Source organism: Pipistrellus hanaki (genome assembly GCF_964339955.1).
Source record: "Pipistrellus hanaki genome assembly, chromosome: 6".
Classification (NCBI taxonomy): domain Eukaryota; kingdom Metazoa; phylum Chordata; class Mammalia; order Chiroptera; family Vespertilionidae; genus Pipistrellus; species Pipistrellus hanaki.
The window spans coordinates 69,448,926-69,473,246 of NC_140508.1; the positions used below are offsets into that span (position 1 = coordinate 69,448,926).

The 24,321-nt window shown below is 45.6% G+C and overlaps 1 protein-coding gene across 19 annotated transcripts in view; it reads left to right on the forward strand.

The window, feature by feature from the left end:
- The window catches only part of DTNA (dystrobrevin alpha), a gene marked incomplete at its 5' end in the record, with an annotated part of 293,426 nt that overhangs the window by 263,421 nt on the left and 5,684 nt on the right, over window positions 1-24,321 (forward strand). For 4 of the 19 annotated variants that reach the window (XM_084888343.1, XM_084888353.1, XM_084888335.1 and 1 more), the window contains 5 exons: window positions 1,540-1,636; window positions 11,737-11,896; window positions 16,079-16,168; window positions 17,579-17,747; window positions 21,280-21,412. In XM_084888343.1, coding sequence (XP_084744469.1) covers window positions 1,540-1,636; window positions 11,737-11,896; window positions 16,079-16,168; window positions 17,579-17,747; window positions 21,280-21,412 — 649 coding nt within the window. Of the gene's footprint in view, window positions 1-1,539; window positions 1,654-3,642; window positions 6,325-11,736; window positions 11,897-16,078; window positions 16,169-17,578; window positions 17,748-20,219; window positions 20,422-21,279; window positions 21,413-23,539; window positions 23,589-24,321 lie in introns of those variants that run through there. The other 15 variants (XM_084888345.1, XM_084888334.1, XM_084888352.1 and 12 more) reach the window with 9 other exon arrangements.

The window sequence follows — 24,321 nt, forward strand, 5'->3', positions numbered from 1 at the left end:
TGGCCTAACTCAGTGTGACATTTCATTTTCAGATTGTCAGCTTTTCATTGCAGAGGCCCTGCTGTAGCTCCACCTAACACTGTGTCTGTGCATGAGACGAGGCATGTCCACCCCTACACTAATGCACATATGGTTAAAAACATCCACACATTGTTAAAATATAAGTTTCAATATTTCCGACGCAGACAGAGAAGCCTTTGGGGCAAGAAAAAAAATGTATTACTAATTCACTAATGGTCATTCAATAATCGAATTTTAAATTGATTTGAAAGGTATACATATACTTCAGAAATGTGAGCCATTAATATTCACCTTCATACTGTTTCATTTATCCCCCCTCTTAAAGATATTTTTGATACCTCTTAGTGTCAACATCATTGATAAGAGTATAGATTGTCATGCGTGACAATTCCATTCTTCTTGTCAGTTTAATTGTTCTACAAAATTAAATTAAACAAAGACAAGCCTTGTAGATAATTTTTAGTTAATTACATAGGAATTTCTTTATTCTGACTTTACTTAAAGCAAACTAAAATCAAAAAATTTAGGTTGACTGTAATTACTATGCAAAATTAATATTTGACCTCTAAAAGGCACTACTTTGCATACTTAGGATGGAACAGATGGAAAATGTACTTTTCTAAATCCAATTTCCAAACATTAATGTAATAAGTGTTTTTTGTGAGAGTTATAAAAGGATTCTTGGGTTTGGAGAATTTGTGGAATTTGGCCTTTTTTTTAAACATATTTTTGTTGATTTTAGAGAAAAAGAATGGCAAGGGAAAGAGAAACATCAATGATGAGAGAGAATCATTTATTGGCTCCCTCTTGCAATTTCTCACTGGGGATTGAACCCGAAATCCCGAATGTGCCCTGACTAGGAATGGAACCATGACCTCCCTGGTTCATGGGTCAACACTTATCACTGACCCACACCAGCTGGATGGGGATTGGCCTTTTTCAGTGATGGTTTGGTTTTTATTTGTTGTGTTAAGGAAACCCAATGGCATAGCACAGGGGCCATGACATAGTAAGTATTAAGAAAAGAGTTCATCTTGGCCAGCTGGCGTGGTTCACGCCAGTGGTTGGGCATTGACCTATGGACCAGGAAGTCACAGTTGGATTCCCGGTCAGGCCATATGCCTGAGGTTACGGGTGTAATTTCCAGGGTAGTGCATGCAGGAGGCAGCTGATCAATTGTTCCCTCTCATTATTGATGTCTCTATCTCTCTCCCCCTCCCTTCCTCTCTGAAATGAATAAAAATAATTTCAAAAAAAAAAGATTTTATCTAAGGCTAATCCAGCATAAAGGGAGAGAAGTGTCTAAAGGATTTCAATTCTATTTTAGTATGATTTCTAACAAATAAATGTACACCTCAGAGCTTTAATTGCTCAGTCATTGGACAGTTCCCTGCCTAGTAACCATGTCAAACACCCAGAGATGCCCTTCCATTGGGGATCCCCTAGTCTCACCAGATGGGGAAGTGTGAGTAACTGGGCTGCTGAATGTGTTTCTGATGACCGCTGCTGCTTTCTCAGACAGCGCAAGGATGAACTGGAGCAGAGGATGTCCGCTCTGCAGGAGAGCCGGCGGGAGCTGATGGTCCAGTTAGAAGGTCTCATGAAGCTACTCAAGGTAAGACGCTGGCATTTGTGAAATTTTGTGCACATATTGTGCATCATTTTCTATATTCCCGATATGTGATTTGCCCAAAATGCAGTCTTAAATTTAGACATCAGAGCTTTTCTCAGCTACATCACGTGATAGCAGTCAAGTAGTGGGCTTATCCTTATCCATTTTCTGGAACTGATGACTGAGGTCTATCCAGTGGAACTGGATTTATTTAGAAACATTTACTTTACTAGCTTTCAGCAGTTTTGATTAAATTGAACAGCAGCTAATGTCTAATTCATGAAGTGAAGATGTAGTGATGAATGAACTTTTGGTGGTCATACTTTCATTCAGAGAAGTAACTTCATTAATTTCAGTAAAAAAAAAAAAAAAAAAATTGTACCTGGGTGGCTTTAGCAGCAAGTCACATAAGTCCCATGGGTCTCGAATGCAAACTATAAATGGAAATACCTCCTTTTTCTTTAATCCTGTTGCCTGAGAAATATTCATCTCTTGGGCAAAAAAAAAAAAAAAAAAAATCCTGATAAATTACTAACAAATCTAGTTTCATAAAGTTGGCTTCTTTGAAAATGTTATTGATCTCCTTGCTTCCTTGCTTTTCTGAGGGCAGAGCTTCAATGTGGAGCTCTGGGAGGCCTCTGCAGAGTGCTGCAACCATTCTTCCCAAGAAGTGACATTCTTCCTTTCACAGGCCCTAAGCCCCTGTTAGGCGCACACTGGGTCCCATTTTAAGTCAAAAGCAGACTAATTGTGGCCACGTGTCCATGCTCACCCCAGTAGAAGTTTCAGTGCTGTGTGGTCCCCCGGCCTGACGCAGACACGCATGAGCCAGGATGAGCTGCAACTGTTCATGCCAAAGGGCAGTGACTAGAACTCCCCTTGCGATGACAGAGACACAGTCCCTGAGGCCCCTCATTTGTGAGGCAGAGGTGCTGACTCGCAGTCCATCCGTGGATCCCTCCTATCCCTGGCACACCTTCTTTTATTGTGTCTGTATTCTCTCTCTCTCTCTCTCTCTCTCTCTCTCTCTCTCTCTCTCTCTCTCTCTCTCTCTCTCTCTCTCTCTCTCTCTCTCTCCTTCCTCCCCCTCTCTCCCTCTCTCCCTCTCTCCCTCCTTCTCCCTCATGCCTCCTTCCCTCTCTCCGTCCTCTCTCCCTCTCCTTTCCCTCCCTTCCTTTCTCCCTCTCCTTCCCTGGCCGCTGCCTCCTCCTCCTCCTCCTCCTTCTCCTCCTCCTCATCCTCCTCCTTCTCCTCCTCCTTCTCCTTTTCTCCCTCCCTTCCTTCCTTCCTTTTCTTTAACAAATACTGGTTGAAACTTACCATGGAACCTGTCAGGCACTGCCATACATTACCACTTCTTCTTTTGTTTTCTTTACTCTTTCTTATTTCTTAGTTGACTTTTCCCGCCATCAGTTGGGAAGCTTTCTCGTTACTACACTACCGTCAGCGTGTTAGGCATGCGAGGTGTAGAATTCAGTTTCCGTGGTTCTGTATGTGTTAAAACGGGACCAGATCATTAACAACTTGTTGCTATTTCTGGCCTGTCCTCTCATTTGATGACCCTGAGAAGCTCTTTCCGCTTTCCTTTACAAATACACCAAATGAAGAAGGCCAGTCCCACCTTCCTTTTCACTAAGTGGCAGGGAGCTTTGCACACATCCCCCTGCTTATATTCCTGTAAACTCTATCTCCATCGCACTGGATGGAAGTCTGTTTACCCCCAGCCATCGAGGCAGCGACCTAAAGGAGCAGCCTAAGGTATCAGGATGTACACACACCAGGGCAGGCAGGTTGTGCTGAAAGATGGTTGGCACAGGGGGGAAGAAGATGAGTCTGTAGTTCCTGATACCTAAGACTTAGGACTGAAGTCACAACACGGAGGTAGAAAGAGAGCTGACCTGTCCCCAAAGCTGTGTTGATGTGTCCCCACCTGCTTCCCTTCACCCTGTCTGTATGCTCTTCTAGGAACCGTGGGTAACCTAACTGTTGTTGGTTCCATCTTTCTGTAGGAAGAAGAACTGAAGCAGGGAGTAAGTTATGTTCCCTACTGCAGGTCTTAACTAACAGTGGAGGGGCCTGCCGTCCTGCTGTTTCTCTCATTGCTTTTGCCTCTAATGTATGTTCATGCTTCAGTTTGGAAAGAGAAAAAAAAATCATACTAATTTGCTTCCTTTTCAATATAGTGCTTGAATTGAAATATATTAAATTGAGCATTTTTTATAACTATGACTTCTGTCAGCATCAAAAGAACTATTACACTTATGAGAAGAGGGAACAAATTGTCATTTGTGGGACACTTTTTAGATCTCTGGCGGGGGAAGGGGGGTGTCTAAATATCAAACCAGCCTCATGCATCTCTGGGTCATGGAGCAAACCCTTTCCCTGATAGGAAGGTACCCATCCCAGATGCTAAAGCTACACTAGGTAAATCCCGCAGCTCACTGAAGCTCCCGGGACATCCCGTGATGCTGCGAGTAGCCAGTCAGTTTCCATTTTACTGAAAAGGTGTGGGACCTCTTTTTACAAAAATTAGTCAACTCTGTCTCTTCTTATTACATAAGTATTAAGCCCCAATTCCCCAAAATGTGCTCAATCTTTTGAGAGAAAGACTCGGTACTTATTCACATCCCACTGTTTCGTTCTCCCCAGCAGAACCCCTACCATTGGGGACAGTGATCTCAAACCAATAGGACCCTTTCCGCCACCTCTGCTCACTGAGAGCCTCTCGGTGCTGGGAGCTCCCAGGTCCTCACCTCCATCTCTAGGAACAGGGACCCCGCGGCTAGCACTGTGGCCCAAACTCCAAGCTAAACCTTGTCTCTAACCCTGTGGTTCAGAGGCCAGCAGAGGGAGCAGCATTCTCAAAAACTAATCATAATCCAGTAGCAGCAAAACACAGCTTTACTTTACGTTCCAATGCATGTACCACGCTGTGTATGACAACACACCCGCCCCCAGGACTATCAAAAAGCTTCCCGTCTCCCCATGGGTCGATTAGAATGACAGCCTGTCCTTTTTTCAACCTGCCTTTTGATTCTTCTGTATTCTCTTTCCTATTTATTCATTGTGTGTGTTTGGTGTAACAAAGAATGTTTGGAAAATGCTGGACACATTTTTAACCTTTATTCATTCCCCTGGTCTGTGTAAAAAAAAAAAAAAAGAAAGAAAGAAAGAAAAGTATAAAACCAATCTGTAATGTCAGACAATAAAGACAATGTATTACATTCTTTTGTATTTTGTGGGGGGGGGGAAATTTACTGAAATGAAAGTCCACTGTTAATGAGAGGCAGTGCGCCTGGGTGAAGGACACACATGGGCAGCCTGTACCATTGCCCGTGAGTGCATACATGGGGTATTGCTAGGTACTTCCCACACACGGGGGTCATGGGAGATAGGAAGGCCTTGCTGTGTACTTCCCTCTGCAAGCAGCCTCTTTCCTTCGCTTCCTCAGCGTGTGGGTAAGAAAAGGACGAAGGTCTGATACAGCCTCCCTCCTAGTGAAGAGACAGCAGCCGTCAACCAGCCAGCCTTGCTTTGCCCATCTCCCTCTGGGACCCAGTCCCGTTTCCCAGGCAACAAATGCATCCTTCAGATGCTCAGTGGACCAGGAAGTTCATAAACCCATAGACACAGAGTCAGGACGTTCGTGTGCAGAAGGCTGAGCCCTGACAGTGCCCATAAGAGCGTTGCTGCCTCCTTTCCTTCCTGCTCCTCCCCACGGAGCCTGGAAAGGCAGCCAGCAGCGGGTGCGGCTGCCTGGGTACCGCAAGGCCATTATTGCTGACACCCAGAGGTCAGCAATGCCTTGCCTGCTGGGGGAGGTGGGGGGACGAGGGGGAGTTTGCATTTATTTGCTTTTATACTCAAGCCCCCCTTTTTTAAAAGGACCTGAAGTAGCTTACAACAAGATAGCATACACAAGGACTCCATACACTAGAAAAATCAAAGAAGGAAAGAAAAAGTGCACATGTGCGCATTACAAGGGACAGGAGTATTCTGAGCTCGCCAGCAAGGAGGCCAAAAGGGAACACAGAACTGGCGATTTCATTGGGACAGAAATACTGGTACTCAGGGGACCAGGTTTCTGTTGGCGTGAAAAGTAAAAAGGAAGTCTTCCCTCAGGGCTCTGCAGGAGGGGCAACAGGGACAGGGCCTGGCAGCTTTCAGACAGCTGCTGCTCACACTGGCCGTCAGGCCGGTCAGAGGCAGCCTCCACCGTCCCAGGCCCAGGAGGCAGTTCTACGAGGAACAAACAGATGCCGTCCACACACACTGACTTCCGGTGCATAGACTCATCTAGGGGAGTTTGGTCCGGCGTCTGCTTCTCAATCCTGTCTCGTTTATAAGCCTTTCCCCTTTGGGGACCTCCTCTTTGTAAACTCAGACTTAAGACACTGCACACAACAAACCGTGCTGATTGAAGAACTTCTCCTTGCTTTCTCCTACGTCTGTGCGATGTATTTTACTATACCGGTCTATATAATTCCTACTTCTACTTTCCTTGTTCGAGGTAATGCATGAATCTATTCCCCTGGAGGAAAGAACATGATTTTCTTTTTAAATAGTGCCTGTAATATATATATAACACAATGATTATGATATGATAAGCAATAAATTTTTTTTTACAAAACCTGAATTGAAATTATCCTACCCTCTTTCTTCTTTGCGTATAGTTAAGATTTAATGGAGGCATCATAAAAAAAAAAAAGAACACTCATGAAAAGATAATAATGAAGGCGGCTGGGGTATAATTTCAGTGACGCCACGTATGTTCCAGAGTCTCTAGTATACTTCCAGCTCCGAATATTATGTCCCAATCTAAAAACCAGCCAAATCTGAGCTGAGAATGATCTCCATAATAACTGCTTAGGAAGATTACTGGAGCTAGACGTGAATTGTCTCGGTCCCAGCTCTCCCCCTGCAGTGGGAAGATCTTGAGTAAGTCAGTTACCATCGTGGGAATTTATCTCAAACATACTGTCACGACGTGGCTCACCAGGTTGCTGTATGGGTTTAAAAGGATAATGGACGTACCAGCACTTTGGAAAATAACATATGCGTGCTAGATATAAGTGTGAATATGTGTGTGTATGCACACATATACACATGGATGTATGTAAACTTTCTCAATTGACCCATACTGTCTGTACAAGCACACCCACACACAATCATGCAGTCACTTTCTTCCTTACTGTAAGTGTCTCCATCGGGGGGAGATGGTCAAACATCATTCCAGATTTCACCTCCTGCCCCCATTCTCTTCTCTGTTTACAACTAGATGGCTTGAAATCATAGTCATTCAGGTTCCCGCTTCTCCCAAACATGCCGTGGAGCATGAACAGGCCGGAAATGACAAATGTTACCAGCTTAGGTTTCACCTCTCTCTGTGCCCCTTGCTCTTCCTCTCTGGTGTGTATTCTGTGGCATAAGTGGAGCAATCCAAAGTAAGGGTGGGAGCATGGACAATTCTTATCATAAATAATCAGCTACAATATAAGGGCTAACATCTAGTGTTCAAAAACATACTCTCCCAGAGTGTGTGTCTGTCTCTCTCTCTCTCTCTCTCTCTCTTTCTCTCTCTCTCTCTCTCACACACACACACACACACACACACACACTCTCTCTCTCTCTCTCTCTCTCTCTCTCTCTCTCTCACACACACACACACACACACACAAACACACACACACATCCATTTTTAATCTCAGGGATTGGTTAATTCTAGAAAAGTAAAAATTAGTTCAGGATAAAGTCTAGACCCTTTTTTGACATTGGAGGCCGCCAAACTATGCCCCTCCTCTTCCCAGCTTCATTCTAGCCCACTGGCCCACTGGCCTCCCAGTCTTACCTGCCATATCCCTCTCACTTCTCATGCCTCCCTCCTGATGCTCCACGGCCCGGATTGTTCTTCTCTTCTCCCCATCCCTCCTTCTTCTGCCCGGAAATCTCTGCTGTGAGGACCCACGTCCAGTGATGCTCCCGCCAGACAGGTCTGAGTCAGTCACCTCATCTGTGACCTCATCACAGGGGTGCACAGCCATCCCTACGATGAGTCAGCGAATGTGGCCTGGGAGGAAGGATGGAAAGAGGGTTGGAGGGAGCTCAGCACTGCTCTGCTCTTCCTTCCCAGCTGCTCAGTAAAACCAGGCCTGATGGGCTGTGTTCTCAGCCACACCTGAAAGGTAGACTTTTCAAGCCGGGAGGAGGGGGGCGTGGTGCCACCCACTGCCGCCTCGCGGCCGTCCTCTGCCATCGCTCCCGGCAGGGCTGGTTCCATAGGGAGGCATTGGGTCCCTTCCTTGAAGCAGCCCTTTCTGGTGCCGAGTGGAAACCAAAATACTTCCTGGGTGGGGGGTGGGGGAGGTCATAAAATGTATGGACCTTGTCAGACTTTTTAAAAATTTATACAACAGCAAGTTGAGAGGACTCAGAGGATGGAGTGTAGAAATGAATTTTTCATTCATTCTCTAGGAAGAGAGCTATTTTAAATTTTCCAAGCATGATGCATGTTCTCCTTCTTCCATAAATCAGCTCCCTTCTAGGGGATTTTAGGCCTATATATTGATCGGCATGGACCAGCATCCCTTAAGGCTCCGCTCCATGCATCAGCGGGTAATTTCCAGGGAAGGGTGTTCACGGAGACTGGTCAGCCAGCTCTCCTGGAGTTGTTAGCAGACACCGTGCTCAGGCCCAGGTCAGCGGCCGCTCTTCTGCAGAGGCCACTCCTGGGACCATAAGACTCGGTGGTGTCTGCTCTGCTGGCCTCCCCAGTGCCAGCCGGCCCCTGTCCTTTCCGAGTGGCCCTACAAGAGCAACAAAGGGAAGGCCAGAGCTGGGTACCACACATCAGACTGGGCACTGTCCTCACCAAGAGAGAGGGGGTCTAGGACCCAGGGCCCCACCCTAAAGGTCCAGCAAAGACTGGACAAAGAGTGGGTGTTGCAAGTTGCAGGAAGGATGCCGCTGAATCTTCTTCAGCACAGATTCTCCCACTCGCATTCTTCACGTCATCAGAAGGCTTGAAATTGCACCAATTAGAGATTCACTGGGGAGATGGTTGCTTTGAGTCATTCACACATTGGTGTCCGTTAGATTCCCTCGATTGTTTTTCCCTTTACGCATTATTTTTCTCTCAACACGGAAACCCCCCCCCCACCCTCCACCCCCGTAAAGGAGTTTTGGAAGCAGGCAGAGAGACGTAGGGAACATTGGCCTTGGAGACCAGGCATTGAGCAGGAAAAGGTGGGACTGGGAAGGCCTCGGGCAGACACAAGGAGCAGGGAGCTCAGTGCGTGAGGAGCAGGGAGAGGATGGTGAGGAGGCCCGGAGGGGTAGAGGTGACCCACGAGCAGGCTGTACCAGAGAGCCCGGGGGTACAGGTGTGATCAGGGCTGCTGAGTAGGACAGCCATTAAAATACTGAGATGCAGCCCACAGCCTCAAAACTAAAATGTCCCAGAATTCGGAATCTTCCAGTTTTAGAAATACAATCCCCTGCAGTCCGTTATGAAACAACACAGGTTGTCCTGCCACCCTGGGCACGCACGCGGCTCCCCATGACCCGGCCAGTGAAGTTGGTTGCCTGGCCCAGCAGGAGGCCCTATGCCCTGGCCCCCACACAGCTTGCTGGTGGGTCTGCGTGCTGTGCCTTCTGCCTTCAAGGTGCTCACCTTCCTACCTTTGTGAAGCTGGTTGGTCACAGGGCCCACAAGCCCGAGCAGCAGCTGTGGTGCCAGTTATTGCCCCTAAGCTTCAGTTTGCTAACCTGAAAAATGGGAATAATCTCTCTCATGAGGCTGTGAGGAGGATCCATGGAAGTAGTTGGGGTAGACTGCAAATTGTTCTTTGAATATAAGCTACCATCATTCATAACACTGATTATCAGGAAAATGAACCAAAAAAAGTATGGAAAGGTGCTTTGCTTTGTAAAATCATATACAAAGCAGAGTTGTATTGTGACTGTGAACCTCCTACCCCAGGGGAGGGCCACGAGGGTAGCCCATGCTGCGTAGCTGAGGAGCCCCCTTCCTTCACCCTCTGCCAGCTGCGTCTCCAGCCCCCCTTCCCTGCTGCTGCTGGTTCCTTAGTGAAGAGGACAGATAAGGAGGCCAAGGAGCACTTGAAATGGATGCACCAGAGGGGCTGACGGGGAGGCAGCCCTCGAGACAGCTGATCCCCACCTGCCTCCATTAGCCCACCCAGGCCCCTGCAGTTCAGGGCTATCAGAGCAGCTGGGCTCAGGCACCTGCCCAGACACTCTGGCTTCCTCTCCTGGGCTCTGGCAGCCACATCTGTGCATTTAGAAGAAAGATGCCTTCTGCGGCGGCCCAGGCAGGATCCGTGATAGACACGAAAACCCTTGACCTCTGGCAAAGCACGGCCCCACGGTGAGGCCATCTATTCGTGGCCTGGGAGGCGGGGAGATGCCGTGGTAGCTCAGGAGCAGAAGTTTCGTGGTCATGAGATTGGGCTGCCAAGTTTGCTGGGGCCCGCAGGCTGCCAAGCATCGCACACCGGCAAATGCCTCGTCCTTGGGCCCGGACAGACCATCCCAGGTACGGCGGAGAGGGAGCCTGTGGCGTCCTCGGCCCACGGGGCGTCTCATGCTTCCTCTCCTGTCCTCTGTGCTGTTGTGCTGCGTTTCGTAATTCCGGGTTGTTCTCCATGTGCAGATTTGACTTGTGTGTGTGGCGCTGAGCCCTGGAAAGCTAACAGCATGGCATTGTACAGGGCCGATGCTGTGTGTTGTAACTGCAAGAGGCTGAACCCACAGCACAGACCTAATGGAATATTCCAGAGCACTGCTCTGGGGGTGCACGCCTCGGGGTTTGGGTGAGTTGGTGGTGAACCTCTGGGCCTGCGTGGCATAGCCCTCACTCTCCCCACCAACCAGACCCCCAGGCTGAACTGGAATGTGTGGGAACTCCTAATCCGCTGTGTATGCCCCGACGGTCTCCTTGCATTTTTTTAAAAAGTTATTACACAATGTTTTCATAGACAGGCTCTGCATGCCAGGTAGTGGATTTGAAACAGATTGGACTTTATTTGCTCACATTTGGTTTTTTTTTGTGTGTGTGTGTGTTTTAATTTCTTTATTGGTTATGGTGTCACATAATTGTCCTCATCCTCCCATTCCCATCCCAAACCCCTCCCTATGTATGCCCACCCCCCTGTTGTCCATGACCACTGGTTAGGCTTATATGCATGCACACAAGTCCTTTGGTTGATATCTCCCCTTTGCCCCCACCCAGTGACTGACTTCCTTTGTAGAGTAATCAAATTTAAAGAGACCTCACTATAGAGACAAAAGCTTGGAGATTCGAGGTGTGACTGTCTAATAATGGTTTCCCCTGCTGAGGACTGGGGTGCAGAGATCCATGGTTTTTTGTTGTTTTCTACTTCTTTCTTCACTCATCCTAAATCTTCCTATTCTTCCTGCTGGGATACTGCCCAGAGAGAGACACGTCAGACAGGGAAACAGCAGCCCCGAGTTAGAGACTCAGACTGCTTTTTCTCCTCTTCCCCACTGGAACCCCTAAACCACTGAGCAGTTTGATGAAGTCAACTTTTCCTGTAAAATCTGGATTTTAAAATATGCCTTGTCTGATGCTTACTATGAGGCTTAATATGCACCATGTTGCATGCGTGACTTAACTCTACGTTATCCTGGACAGATGAGGCCCGGACAGACAGGGTGAAAATCTAGGAAGTGCAAACCAGACCCAGCTCCCAAAAGTCTCCGAGTTTTTACTTACAACTTTCTCCTTAGGAGTCTTTTCATTCCAGGTAGCACTTCCTTCAAGGAAAAAAAATAGTCACGCCCTGTCATTTCCGCTGCTTAACAGTAGCTTCATTCCCCGGGGACGGTGCTCTCCTGGTGTTCTTAGCTTTCGAGATACAACCAGAAGCTCAGAGAATGCAATAAGGTCCTCCATTTCCTGCACCTGCAATCAGGTTTAGGACACCCATCTCAACGACCTCGGATTTCCTGCAGCTTTGAAATGTCACTGTGACTGTTTTTAACATTTGACTGAGGCCCTGGGGATGGGTGGCGTTTGGGGTGTTCTCAGGAAAGCACATTAACGGCTCGCCTTGTCTCTCCAGACCCAGGGGGCAGGCTCTCCTCGCCCCTCCCCCAGCCACACCATCAGCAGGCCCATCCCCATGCCCGTGCGGTCCGCGTCCGCCTGCTCCACCCCGGCCCACACGCCTCAGGACTCCCTCACAGGGGTAGGGGGAGACGTGCAGGAGGCGTTTGCACAAAGTAAGTGGCTTTATTTTTCGTTGTGTTCTGCTTTGATGTGACAGACAAGTCACCGAGGTCCTCTGAATGGTCTAAAGCCGGGTACGTTCTAGGCCCGTGGTCAGCAAACCGCGGCTCGCGAGCCACATGCAGCTCTTTGGCCCCTTGAGTTTTTAGCAAAGGCCAGCTTAGGAGTACCCTAATTAAGTTAATAACAATGTACCTACCTATATAGTTTAAGTTTAAAAAATTTGGCTCTCGAAAGAAATTTCAATCGTACTGTTGTTATTTGGCTCTGTTGACTAATGAGTTTGCCAACCACTGTTGTAGGCTATTCCGTGGCGTCTGGCAGAGCCTGGCTATTTTTAGAAACTCCTGGCTAATCTGTTCCGCACCTCACCATCTTACCTTCCTGAGGCTTCTATTTATCAGCCCCATTTTTTATGTGTTTTTGCCCGTTAAGGAAGGGAAGCCCTTTCACAAATATCTCAGGAAACTCTCCATGGAATCCGTGTTTTAAATTCTGAAAGATCTCCTTTTCTGCTTCTCTGCATGAAAGTAAACTCGAGATTGAGATGAAACAATTCAGCTCTTTAGCCTGTGATCGGAAGGAAGGGTAGTCGTTCTACAGGTGCCCTTAAGAGCTGGATCTGCCTCTACAATGGGGGGCTACCCAGTTAGGCCTCTGTAGTTAATATCTGGTCTAGTAATAATTAATGTCGTTTTAAAACATTCGTTTAAAATTTCTTGCTTGGCGTTGACTTGTATTGACATAACCTTCAAACACGTGGTATCTACAGAACGTGTGAAGTGCAATTAACAAGTTTTGCTTGAAAAAGTTTGTGTTTGGTTTGGTTTTTGTTGCAAAACTAGGGCTAAGAAGATGGCGGATGAAGAGCATATTCGGCACTGCATGCTTTACGAGTTCCAATTAAGAAGAAAAGCAAGTGAGGCTGCAAAAAACATCTGTAGTGCTCTTGGTCAAGATGCAGTTAGCGCCAGAAAATGCCAGCGTTGGTTTGAGAAATTTCGCGAGGGAAATTTTTCGTTAGATGACAAGAGTGGTCGAGGCCGTGTGTCCAATTTTGATCAAGAAGCTCTTCAAGCTCTTTTGGTGCAAAATCCTCAAATTACCCAACAAGAGCTTGAGACAACTTTAAATTGTTCACAAAAAACAATTTCCAATCAATTGCGTGCACTTGGCAAAGTCCAAAAGTTTGGAAAATGGGTTCCTCATGAGTTGACCGACAACAACCGTAATCAGAGTCACAATTTGCAGTTCGCTCCTCTCTCGTCAAAACCGTTTGCCGTTTTTAGAGCAAATTGTTACCGGAGATGAAGAATGGGTGCTGTATGTTAATTTGAAAAGGCAGCCTCAATGGTTGGACAAAAATGAGGCTCCGCAGCCCACGCCAAAACCTGACTTGCATGAGAAAAAAGTGATGTTGTGTGTTTGGTGGAATTTTAAAGGAATTCTTCATTATGAACTTTTACCATCTAACCAAACCATTACAAGTGCAGTGTATAGTGCCCAATTGGAAAGGTTAGCCCAAGCTTTAAGAGAAAAAGAACCCGCGCTGCTTAATCGGAAGGGCGTAATTCTTCACCACGATAACGCACGACCGCATACTGCAAGAATCACTGCTGAAAAACTGCACCAGTTGGAATGGGAAGTTCTCCCTCAACCTGCATATTCTCCTGATATTGCCCCTTCCGATTACCATTTGTTTCGTTCTTTGCAAAACTTTCTTCTTGGAAAAAAATTTAATAATGAAGAATGCCTCAAAAATGCATTGACCGAATTTTTTGCATCAAAATCACAAGAATTTTACAACAGAGGGATTAAAATGCTTCCTGAGCGTTGGGCACAAGTAGTAGAAAACAATGGCAACTATATTGTTGATTAAATTTTGTTGTATTGTTTAAATAAATTTGATTTTAAAAAGTATTAGAAAACGACATTATTTATTACTAGACCTAATAGAGGAGCGCAAAGCTGAAGGGAGATGGCAAACAGCATTCTCTCACTGGTGGCCTCTTCCATTTACACACTCATGGTTGGGAAGGGGGAGGGGAGAGTGGACGAATCCCAAGGCAAGTGATTTTATTCATTTGAAAATATTTTAACAATTTTTAAAACTTTTCTTGCCGTTACTTTTTAAATTTGGAAAAAATGGGGGCCGGGGTTAGGGGTAGGGTAATCCTCCTACAGACCCTCACCCTGCTGATCTCATTCCTAGAAGTGAACACTATTAACAGTCTGGTCCTTCTCAACTTTTCACTTACAGATAGATAGATGATGATGATAGATGATAGATAGATGATAGATAGATAGATAGATAGATAGATAGATAGATAGATAGATAGATATGTTTAAGTGCATTTTATAGACACTGTTTTTCACACAAAGAAGCTCATGCTTATTTTGGTTCATAATTTGCATTTTCTTTAAATTACCAATTTACCATGGCATTCTTCCAGGTTCTTACCTATGGATCTGAGGTCAAGAAAAACAGCGATATCACTTCTGGGAATTTATCCGAAGGCAAAAAGTCAGAAGATCAAAAACAAAATAGTTTTGAGTAAACCACTTCCAACATATATGGCAGCTAAGTTTTATCATTTCCGTTAGATGTAAAGCACATAGAGATCAGTAAGAAGAAGACATCGCCAAAATAAAAATAGGTGAAGGGTATAAACAGAGAAAAATTATAAATGGTCAATAACAGTATGAAAACATGTTTAAAAAACCAGTAATATCCAGATATAGAAAAGTGTGAGGAAACAGTTCCTCTCACTCATTGTGAATGGAGACAAGAGTCTTACCTTTCACAAGGGGAAGAATGATGCATTCTCTCTTATGAGGGAAAAGGGAAGATCCATACTAGGGCTTTTTCTTCTGAAAAAAAATAATAATCTAAGTTATACACAGTAACTAGGTTTTATTTTAATTTTCAGAAGGAAAAATGTCCTTTCCCTAAATCTTACTTTAAGGAAATTTTAAATCAGTTTGAGCTTCCTATTAGGATTACTGTTTCGTGTAACTACTTTGATTTTTTTAAATTTTCATGTATCTATCCTTCCACTAATTTAGTTGTACTTTCTAAGAAGTGACAGGAGGAAGTGTGGCCAAGCTCACAAAGAGCTTGCGCTGCATACATTCATCAGTAAGTCAGATATTTGGAATCTTGGTCCCTTTTTGCCAAAGATTATGGCGATCAGCCCTCTGCTCCCTCTCAACCCTGCCTGGTCCCCAGGCCAGCCCACTGAGACCCCTCTAACCCTTAACATGCTTGGAACATCATGCTAATATCTCCCTCCCATGAAGAAACAAGAACTAAGTTCCAGTTCTGGGTACCAGACATACATCTTGTGCACATGCCTTGCAGCCAGAGCAAGAGACAACCCGCTTTTCCCTGCTGTGAGGCAGTGGTCGGCAAACTCATTAGTCCACAGAGCCAAATGTCAACAGTGCAACGATTGAAATTTCTTTGGAGAGCCAAATTTTTTAAACTTAAACTTCTTCTAATGCCACTTCTTCAAAATAGACTCGCCCAGGCCATGATATTTTGTGGAAGGGCCACACTCAAGGGGCCAAAGAGCCGCATGTGGCTCTCGAGCCACAGTTTGCCGACCACGGCTCTGGGGCATTCAGTACAGAGGGTTCCCATTCCCACGAGGTACCTGGAAGGGGCGGGGGAGCTCAGAGAGGCCTGATTGGACCCAAGGGCTGCGGTGAGAGAGATAGAATCCGGTGGGCTCGGCCACCAGGTAGTGGCTGAAATGGTCGGAGCGGCTGGAAAGGTGCGGCTCTCCTGGCAGAAGCTGGCCTTTCCTCTGTGTGGGTTGTTCTTCCGAAGGGCCATCACACACACTGGTTTGCCTGTAACCATCCCCATGGGTGCTGGGTCACCCCGTCTTATTATTCAGACCTCCCTCGTTCACTTGCAGAATTGTCCCAGTTTGGACAATACATGATATGAACCCCCATCGGTTGCCATGTGTTCCTTCGCCAGAGACCACTGCCCCAAGCACAGGTCCTTCTTCCTGGGAAATGAACCAAAGCGAGTCTGTAAAGGAGACGTCTTGAAACTTCTCTTGCTTGAGAATGGCCTTGGAAATGATAAGAAGCCTGAAATTTGGGGGAAAGGAAACGTTTGATATATTTTTTATTTATTTATTGTCATTTCTTCTTCACCTAAGGTTCAAGAAGAAACTTAAGGAATGACTTGCTAGTGGCCGCGGATTCCATCACTAACACCATGTCCTCCCTCGTGAAAGAGCTGAACTCCGGTGTGTCCTTGGTCCCCTCATTTGTCTGCTCTGCAGAGGAGCCCAAACGTTCTCAGGGCTCCTGGTAGAGACCTGCTCACTGTCCAATATAAAAAGATTTTCTGAAAGATCTATGTGATGTTTGGTTGCCATATTCAGGTTTTTAACTGATGTTTATAGCTGCTGACTAGCAGATTATCAATACATGTTTAATGCAGAAAGTTTAAAGTGTAGAAAAGAATAGATGAAAAAAATATTTAAATGGACTTATAATTCAAGAAGCCAAAGAGAGTCACTGTGAACATCTCTCATGATGCAATGTGACAAGACACGGAAGTGATTGCATAAGGTGCAAATGTTTTATTTACTAATTCAGACTCTGTTCATTGGAAATGAATGGCTATTTGGATGTGTCTAATCTGAAATTTCCCTTTGCAGTATCTCTCAAGAAGATCTGCCCAGAGTATAAATAGCAGAAAATTGTGAGAGTCTCTTTATCCTCATAATGCAACACAGAGCTTTAAAAATGTTATTCAAACAATGAATATTCTAATAATTATCCTACCAGTTACTAATGCATCTCATCTGTTCCTCGAAGCACACATAGCAAGATATTTGACTGTCATGTAGTTGAGATTACAACAACTACAAGAAATAAAACTTCAATATTAAAAAAAAATTGGGATTTAAACTTCTTAAAATCTCTATAATAAGAATTAAAGTAATGAAAATTGTTGCTGCTAGTTTAGATTAAGATTACCAAATAGGATGAATTTGGCAGTCGTTAATATATTGTGGAGATTGCTAACAATGTTATTCTTATTGTAGAGGTCTCAACTACTATTAGTTTATACTCTTACTGGAGGCCCGATGCACAAAATTCATGCAGGAGTAGGCCCTCCTTCCCCTGGCTGCCAACACGGCTTCCCTCCGGCACCGGCAAATACCCGGGACCCGGGCTTCCCTCACAGCCCCGGCTTCTTCTGGAAGGTCGTCCGGTCTAATTAACATATTATGCTTTTATTATTATAGGTAATACTCTGAAAAATTAAGTGAATGTAATACTTTGGGTTTGTATTTCCTACACTAAAGTAACATTAAGCAAAGGTAGCAGTTTTCCTGAAGACTATAAAGGAACAAAACAGAAGTTGTAATTTAGTAAGACACTAAAGATTCCTTATAGCATTACCGATATTTTTTTAAAAAAAAAAAATTAAAAAATACAATGCTGTATACCAAATGCTTTTATAGTAACTCATGTTCACTTTCCATGCTCAGTTGGAATTGAAATAAACACTTACTTGACTTACATACAATAACTGGTTAATACTTTATGCAGCGCAGGTTGGTTTATGTTAAGCCTCACCCTGTACCTGCTGATCACAAAGACTCTAACAAGTTACTCTCTGTTTCTTCAATTGTGCCTCATAGAGGTGGGGAGTGAAACGGAGAGTACTGTGGATTCTGAGTTTGCGAGGACTCAGTTTGAGGACCTGGTCCCATCACCAACCTCGGAAAAGGCTTTTCTAGCGCAAATCCACGCCCGGAAACCCGGGTACATGCACGGCGGAGCTGCCCCAAGCACCATGCACAGCGATGTGTGAGTACCTCCTGTTCAGGGGAATAGTCTCAGTACCAGGACACTGTCGGGAGCAAAGGAAAATGAAAACATGGTTGTTTCGTTTTTTATTTTGAGAAGAGATGATGCCGCTTCCTTTTCTGAAAGAAGTGGTAAAGGGGCCACATTTGAATGTGGCCTTGTGACTTCCCTCACAATCTCCAGAGCGTATCAGTAACCAAAACAACCAGTGCTGATTGAGAGCCTGGCTCCCCCAGGAACTGTGCTGGTTTCATACAAACTAGTATTTTTTTTTTTTTTTTTAAATCACTCCCAACCTTCCAAGGCTCACAGACCAGTTAGGAGGTTAGTCATCTTACCTTCAGAATCTTCTGTGTTTGCACTTAGAGGACCCAATGATGCTGGAGGCTTCTGTTCAGAATGGGATGAACAGTATCGTATAAGCACTAGGAATCGAGATATATACAGTCATGCACCACTTAATAACGGGGATATGTTCTGAGAGAGGCATTGTTAAGCGACTTAGTCATTATACAAACGCCATAAAGTGCGCTTACACGAACCTAGGTGACCCAGCCTACCGCACACCTAGGCTCTATGGTACAGCTGATTACTCCCAGGCCCCAAGCCTCTACAGCAGTGGTTCTCAACCTTTCTAATGCCGTGGCCCTTTAATACAGTTCCTCATGGTGTGGTGACCCCCAACCATAAAATTATTTTCGTTGCTACTTCATAACTGTAATTTTGCTACTGTTATGAATCATAATGTAAATGTCTGTGTTTTCTGATGGTCTTAGGTGACCCTGCTAACAGTTCTCAACCTGTGGGTCATGACATCAGAAAGGTCGAGAACTGCTGCTGTAGAGTGTAGAGCCTAAGACAATCGGAAAACACAGATATTTACATTATGACTCATAACAGTAGCAAAATTACAGTTATGAAGTAGCAACGAAAATAATTTTATGGTTGGGGGTCACCACAACATGAGGAACTGTATCAAAGGGTCGAGGGATTAGAAAGGTTGAGAACCACTGCTCTACAGGGTGTTGCTGTAGAAAACAACATCAGGTTAAATCAAGCACAAGAGAAATTGATGCAATTGGGAGACAAAGTAAGAAAGAGATGCTGGGGGCACTGCCGCCATAGCACAGCATACTGTTTCCCAGAAAACTTCTTATAAGTAGAAAATAACACTACAACATATAGTAAATATATAAACTGGTAACACAGTCATGTATTATCATTATCAAGTATAATGTATTGTACATAACTATATGTGCTGTACTTTCATACAACTGGCAGAGCTTACACCAGCATCACCACAAACACATGACAACAATGATGTCAGGATGCAATAAAAATTTTTCAGCTCTATTATAATCTCATTAGAGGCCCAGTGCACGAATTCAAGCACAGGTGGTCCCTCCACCTGGTCGGCAATCAGGCCTGATCAGGGCCAATCAGGGCCAGCCGACTGGGGGAAGGGGCCACAGGAAGTTGGCCAACTACATGAGGTTGGCTGTGGGAGTGCACTGACTACCAGGGGCAGCACCTGCTTTGAGCATCTGCCCCCTCATGGCCAGTGTGCATCATAGCAACTGGTCATTTGGTCAACTGGTCATAATGGTCACTTAGACTTTTATATATATAGATGGGACCACCATCATGTATCATATATATGGTGGGTCCTTGACCAAAGCTTCATTATATGGCATGAGACTGTAAATGTATAAAACCTCATTATAAAGAAATACAATGTGGCTGACTTGTTGAACATGAACAAATCTGACCCTCGAAAGATATTTTGCAAAGGTTTTCATGCATTTAGGCTTCTGTGCCCTGACAGAAGCCAGCAGAGTCAGTGAGGTCCCCACTAGACTTTCGGTGAAGCTGAGAAACGAGGGTGACACAGGCCAGAACTGCAGAGCCCAGTGTGGGAGGGGAAAGAGGGAAACAAAGGCAGGGAAGAGGAGGGGACTCTAGGAGAGCGGGGTTCCCCGGCTTGTGATAAACATGGGCAGAGGTTCACACAAAGACGAAAAGGGGAATTGCTCGCCATTCCAAACAGCTCCAGAAGGTGATGGTGCATTGGGTGAAAGGTACTGCAGACTCATCTACAAAAATCAACGGCTGTTTAGAGACCCAAAGAAGGAACTGAACAGAGGCCTTCCTGGTGTTTTTGGCTCCCGATCCAAGCAGGGAGTGGAAGACCAGTCACGATGGGGAATTATAAATAGACGTGCTGGGGAAGCCAGGAGCGGAAAGGCCGAGCATGAGAGCAGAACAAATCCGCTATAACGTCATTTAACGGGGCTGCTTTAATAATTTCAGTTTGCTCTCTTGTCCTTTCCTCTGTCCTTTAGAATTGTTATTCCAAATGGTGACGTCGTTAGCATCAGTTTTAGTCTAGTTAGTAAACACATACCCATGTGGCTTTCTATGATTAAGCTTTTACAAGGTGGTTACTTAAATTGTTCTCATTTTGATCCTAAGATCCAAGACTGGAGCTAAAGCCACTCCACATGACTGCCCCTGGATGCTTGTGCCGGTTCTGGCCACAGGAGTCGGGGAGAGAAAGAAAGCTCACAGAGGCCTCGCAGACCTGTTCATGCTGGACCCAAACCTCTAAAAATAATGAGAACATGCCGTACAGATATAAATAAACACTAGCCATGGCATTTCAATTCCCATCCAGAAACTTCTCCTTGAGCACTCTTCATTGGAGGGGGTGTTTTAATATCTGCACTATCTAAACCTGTACTGTGTTTTACCCTGAAAATATTTTAGTCATATAATTTAGGGAGTAAATTTCTGTCCTAAGAGCTTTATATATTGGGGGGAAAGAGGGAGTTTGAATAGATGGAGATAGTCACACATTGGTGAATGAGGTCATTCTTATCTATTTCACAGTGAAATTGGACAATGTAAGTGGATTTCTTAGATATAGAGCTGGTATACATCTTTGAGATCAAGAGCTGTGGGTTAGAGTGTTATGCTTGTTGACAATGATTGGTTGATATTCTGAGACTTGATCCCACTATGGAAATAAAGCACATGGGTGTACACACCCACACTCGTGCGGAACACAGAGGCGGTTAAATTAGAAACAAATGTTCTCACTCTTTATTTCACTAGAGGGCTCACTCTCCTTAGAGAAAGCGTTCTTGGATTCCATTTATAATTTTTTTTAAAATCCCCATATTGGGAAAACTATATGCTTCTGAAAGATAAGCCTGTCTTTTCTAAGACTGACAACCATCCAAAGGGCATCTCATTCCTGTAAACCCTAGAAAAACATGGATGACCGGTGATCACCAGAGTGCCATAGGAGAACTGCATGAGAATGCCTTGACCATATATTTCCCTATATTTCCAAAGGTGTGTGTGTGGTGTTTTTTTTTTAAGTTTTGTGTTCCATAACAGAACACACTGAATTGAAGTGAATTGGAAGACAAATAAAATGTTCCCCCGAAACTACAGCTCACACATGAATTTCACTTAGACTTCCCTTTTTAAGATTTGCTCCAAACCCCCATCTGTGGCTCGTTCCCAGGGTCACAGAAGATGGGGATCCCTATGTGCGGCCCGAGGAGGAGCACTACGAGAATGACTCGGTCCGGCAGCTGGAGAACGAGCTCAAGATGGAGGAGTACCTGAAGCAGAAGCTGCAGGACGAGGCCTACCAGGTACCGGGGCTGGGCCCATACCACCCCCCGACTTCCGCCCAGCCCCGAGGTAACTGGGTCTTTTACATAACTAGGAAAAACCAGTGCCTTCTCCCTCCTCCCACCCTCCCTTTCTGGAATATTCTTACTATACTCCTTAGTCTGTGTATTCTAGACACTAAAGATTCCAGCTACTTCTTGTAGCCATCACTCACCCTGTGTGATAACTTCTGGTCTGGAAAGTGAAAGGGGGTGGGGCGGTCTTGTCACACAGCAGAAACCCGGTGACTAACAGTCCATCCCCCTCCTGGGTCATCAGCAGAGATGCTTGTTCTCTGTGATGGGAAAGAGATACAGAGATCAAGGCACAAAGGCAACTGAATAAGCATAAATGTATCTCCTCATTGTCCTCAGCCTCCCTCACCACCTACCTCGTAGGAAATGTAAGTAATAAGCAAGTGACAAACCTCACCCAGGAATGTTGGGGAGTGGGGGAGGCTGCAGGCCCCAGGATCCCGAGTGTGGATGGACAGATTGTCGTATGTACTGGACTGCATTCATCCACTGAGAATTCACCAAACATAACTCATGCAGTAGCTCATCCTAAAGGGATGCATTCTCCCCGCAGAGGCAGCGCCAGGCCGTGTTGGTCTTCCTGGTCTGTTCCCTTTCCCTGTAGTCCACCCTGTTTTCTTGGGGTTCAGGGGACTCAGGGGTGTTTGCCTGACAGACCCACTGCTCCCCGGGCCCCAGCTGGTTATTTCACTGTCAGGCTTTCTGTCCAATGGCCAGAGAACTTTCTCCACGTTCTTAGGTCAGTAGAGGCTCTCCTGTTAGGGAAAAGAGTAGCAGAGAGAACCAAGTGTCTTCTATTTCCCGTATGTTTATAGATTAAGTTTTGAAATATGTTCCCAAGAGGACAGCTGGAGCACTTGCCTTCTCCCCACCCCCACCCCCACCCCCAACACCAGGGAGCAGCAAAGGTGTGACTTCTTTGGGATGTTCCATTCGCCCACATTTCAGGAGCGAGTGGATGTGGGTCTTGTCACACACAAAATAGCCAAACCCATGACTAGATATGTAATGCCGTGCTACAGCGCTGCAGACACAAAGCCTCCTGCAGTCCGGACCCACGGAGAAGGCTCTTTCTTTGGGTTTCCGTGGCCCATGCACAGGAGGAAGTCAGCCTGGGCGAAGCTGCCAGGGTGGGTCTGGGAATGTGAGGGATGCTCGCACAAAGCTTGTTTGATGCTCCTGCCTAGAGGGGAAGAGAGATACAGTGAAATTATCAATACTCTGGTTCATGCTAAGTCATCAATACTCTGGTTAGAGGCGCCTGGTAGGCCTCCCCTCTTGGAGCTCATATCAGTGCCAGAATTTGGGTGGCAACAGTAACCGAATTTCTAGGTTTTATTTTATTTTATCTATTTATTTATCTATTTATCTATCTATTTATTTATTTATTATTGATTTCAGAGAGGAAGGGAGTGAGAGAGAGAGAGAAACATTAATGATGAAAGAGAATCATCCATTACCTGCCTCCTGCATGCCCCCTACTGGGGATCGAGCCTGCAACCTGGGCACGTGCCCTGACCTGGAATCGAACCGCGACCTCCTGGTTCATAGGTCAACACTCAGCCACTGAGCCATGATGGCTGGGCTCTAGGTTTTACTTTAAAGGGAGGCAGCCATTCCATATAACTAACTAGATTTTTGTTGTTGTTTTAATGAACTAGGAATTTAACGGTGTCTGAGTAAGACGAAAGGAAATTCTGTTCATGCTTAAGATCCAGTTGAAGCTTTTGCCATCTCTGGTCAATCTTAAGCTCCTCTCTCTCCTTTCCTTTCCACGTCTGACAACTTCAAGGGAAAGGCAACCAAAGGGGCCAGGAGATTCTAACAGGCCGTGTGTCCCCACTCAGGACATGTGCCCTGGCGAACGCTGTGGTGGTTTTCCTTGACGGCTCTGTGAGCTCATGTTCACAGATTATGGTTGTTTGGTGGCTCAGATGCTGCTGTCATTCACTGCACTCTCTCTCTCTCTTTCTCTGACTTTGTGCATGGCTTCCAACAAAATAATTCACCTGCTTGACTGCACCACAGACTTGACATGTCACCTTTCTTGTTTGTGTCCTTTGTCACCCGCAGGTCAGCTTGCAAGGTTGAATACAATATCCTTTTATCACTCTCCTCTCAAGTAAGTACCCTCTCGTTTAGGAGGAAGCGTGGCCACTGTACACTCAGTTCTCATAACTTGCAACCTAAGTTCACAATCACACTCTCTTGGGCATTTCTCTGTGAGAAAATATCCTCCTTCCCTGCTTTTGTCCAAGAACCAGTCCAGTCTATGGTGCATCCCACTACACCGCGGGGAGATTTGGCCAACCATCTTGAGAGATGACTTTTTAACTCTGTTCATTAGGAGAAATGGCACAGAAACTTCTCCAACGCCAGATAACCCCCTCTTCCCCCCCCCCCAAAGTTTTCCGTGGCCACATAGCCACATCACAGTCCATAAGAGCACCTGAGTCTGAGCCTCTCCATCACTTGAGAAGCAATGGTCCAGGCTTGCTCAGCACTTCCAGAGACGGATCAGTTCCTTGGACTTGGCTGTCCTCAGGGCCCAGCATGTCAGAGAGACAGGGGAAAGCAAAACTGAAACAAAGGCAAAAATAAAAATAAAAGCAGCAAAACACAGAGGAAAACATCTGCAGGCTTTTACGTTTGGAATAGCTGGTTCGAACCCTTTGTGGAATTCAGGAGGGTGCAGTCACTGATATGGCACGTGGCCCTTTCCCCCAAGGGCCTGCCCACCTGCCTGCATACGTGGGAAATCCTCAGGGGATGTTTAATGGAGAGAGAGCAGCACTTGACTGGCGGCACTACTGGAGGGTGGTGGTCTGAAGCTTGGGCTCTGGACCCTAATCTAC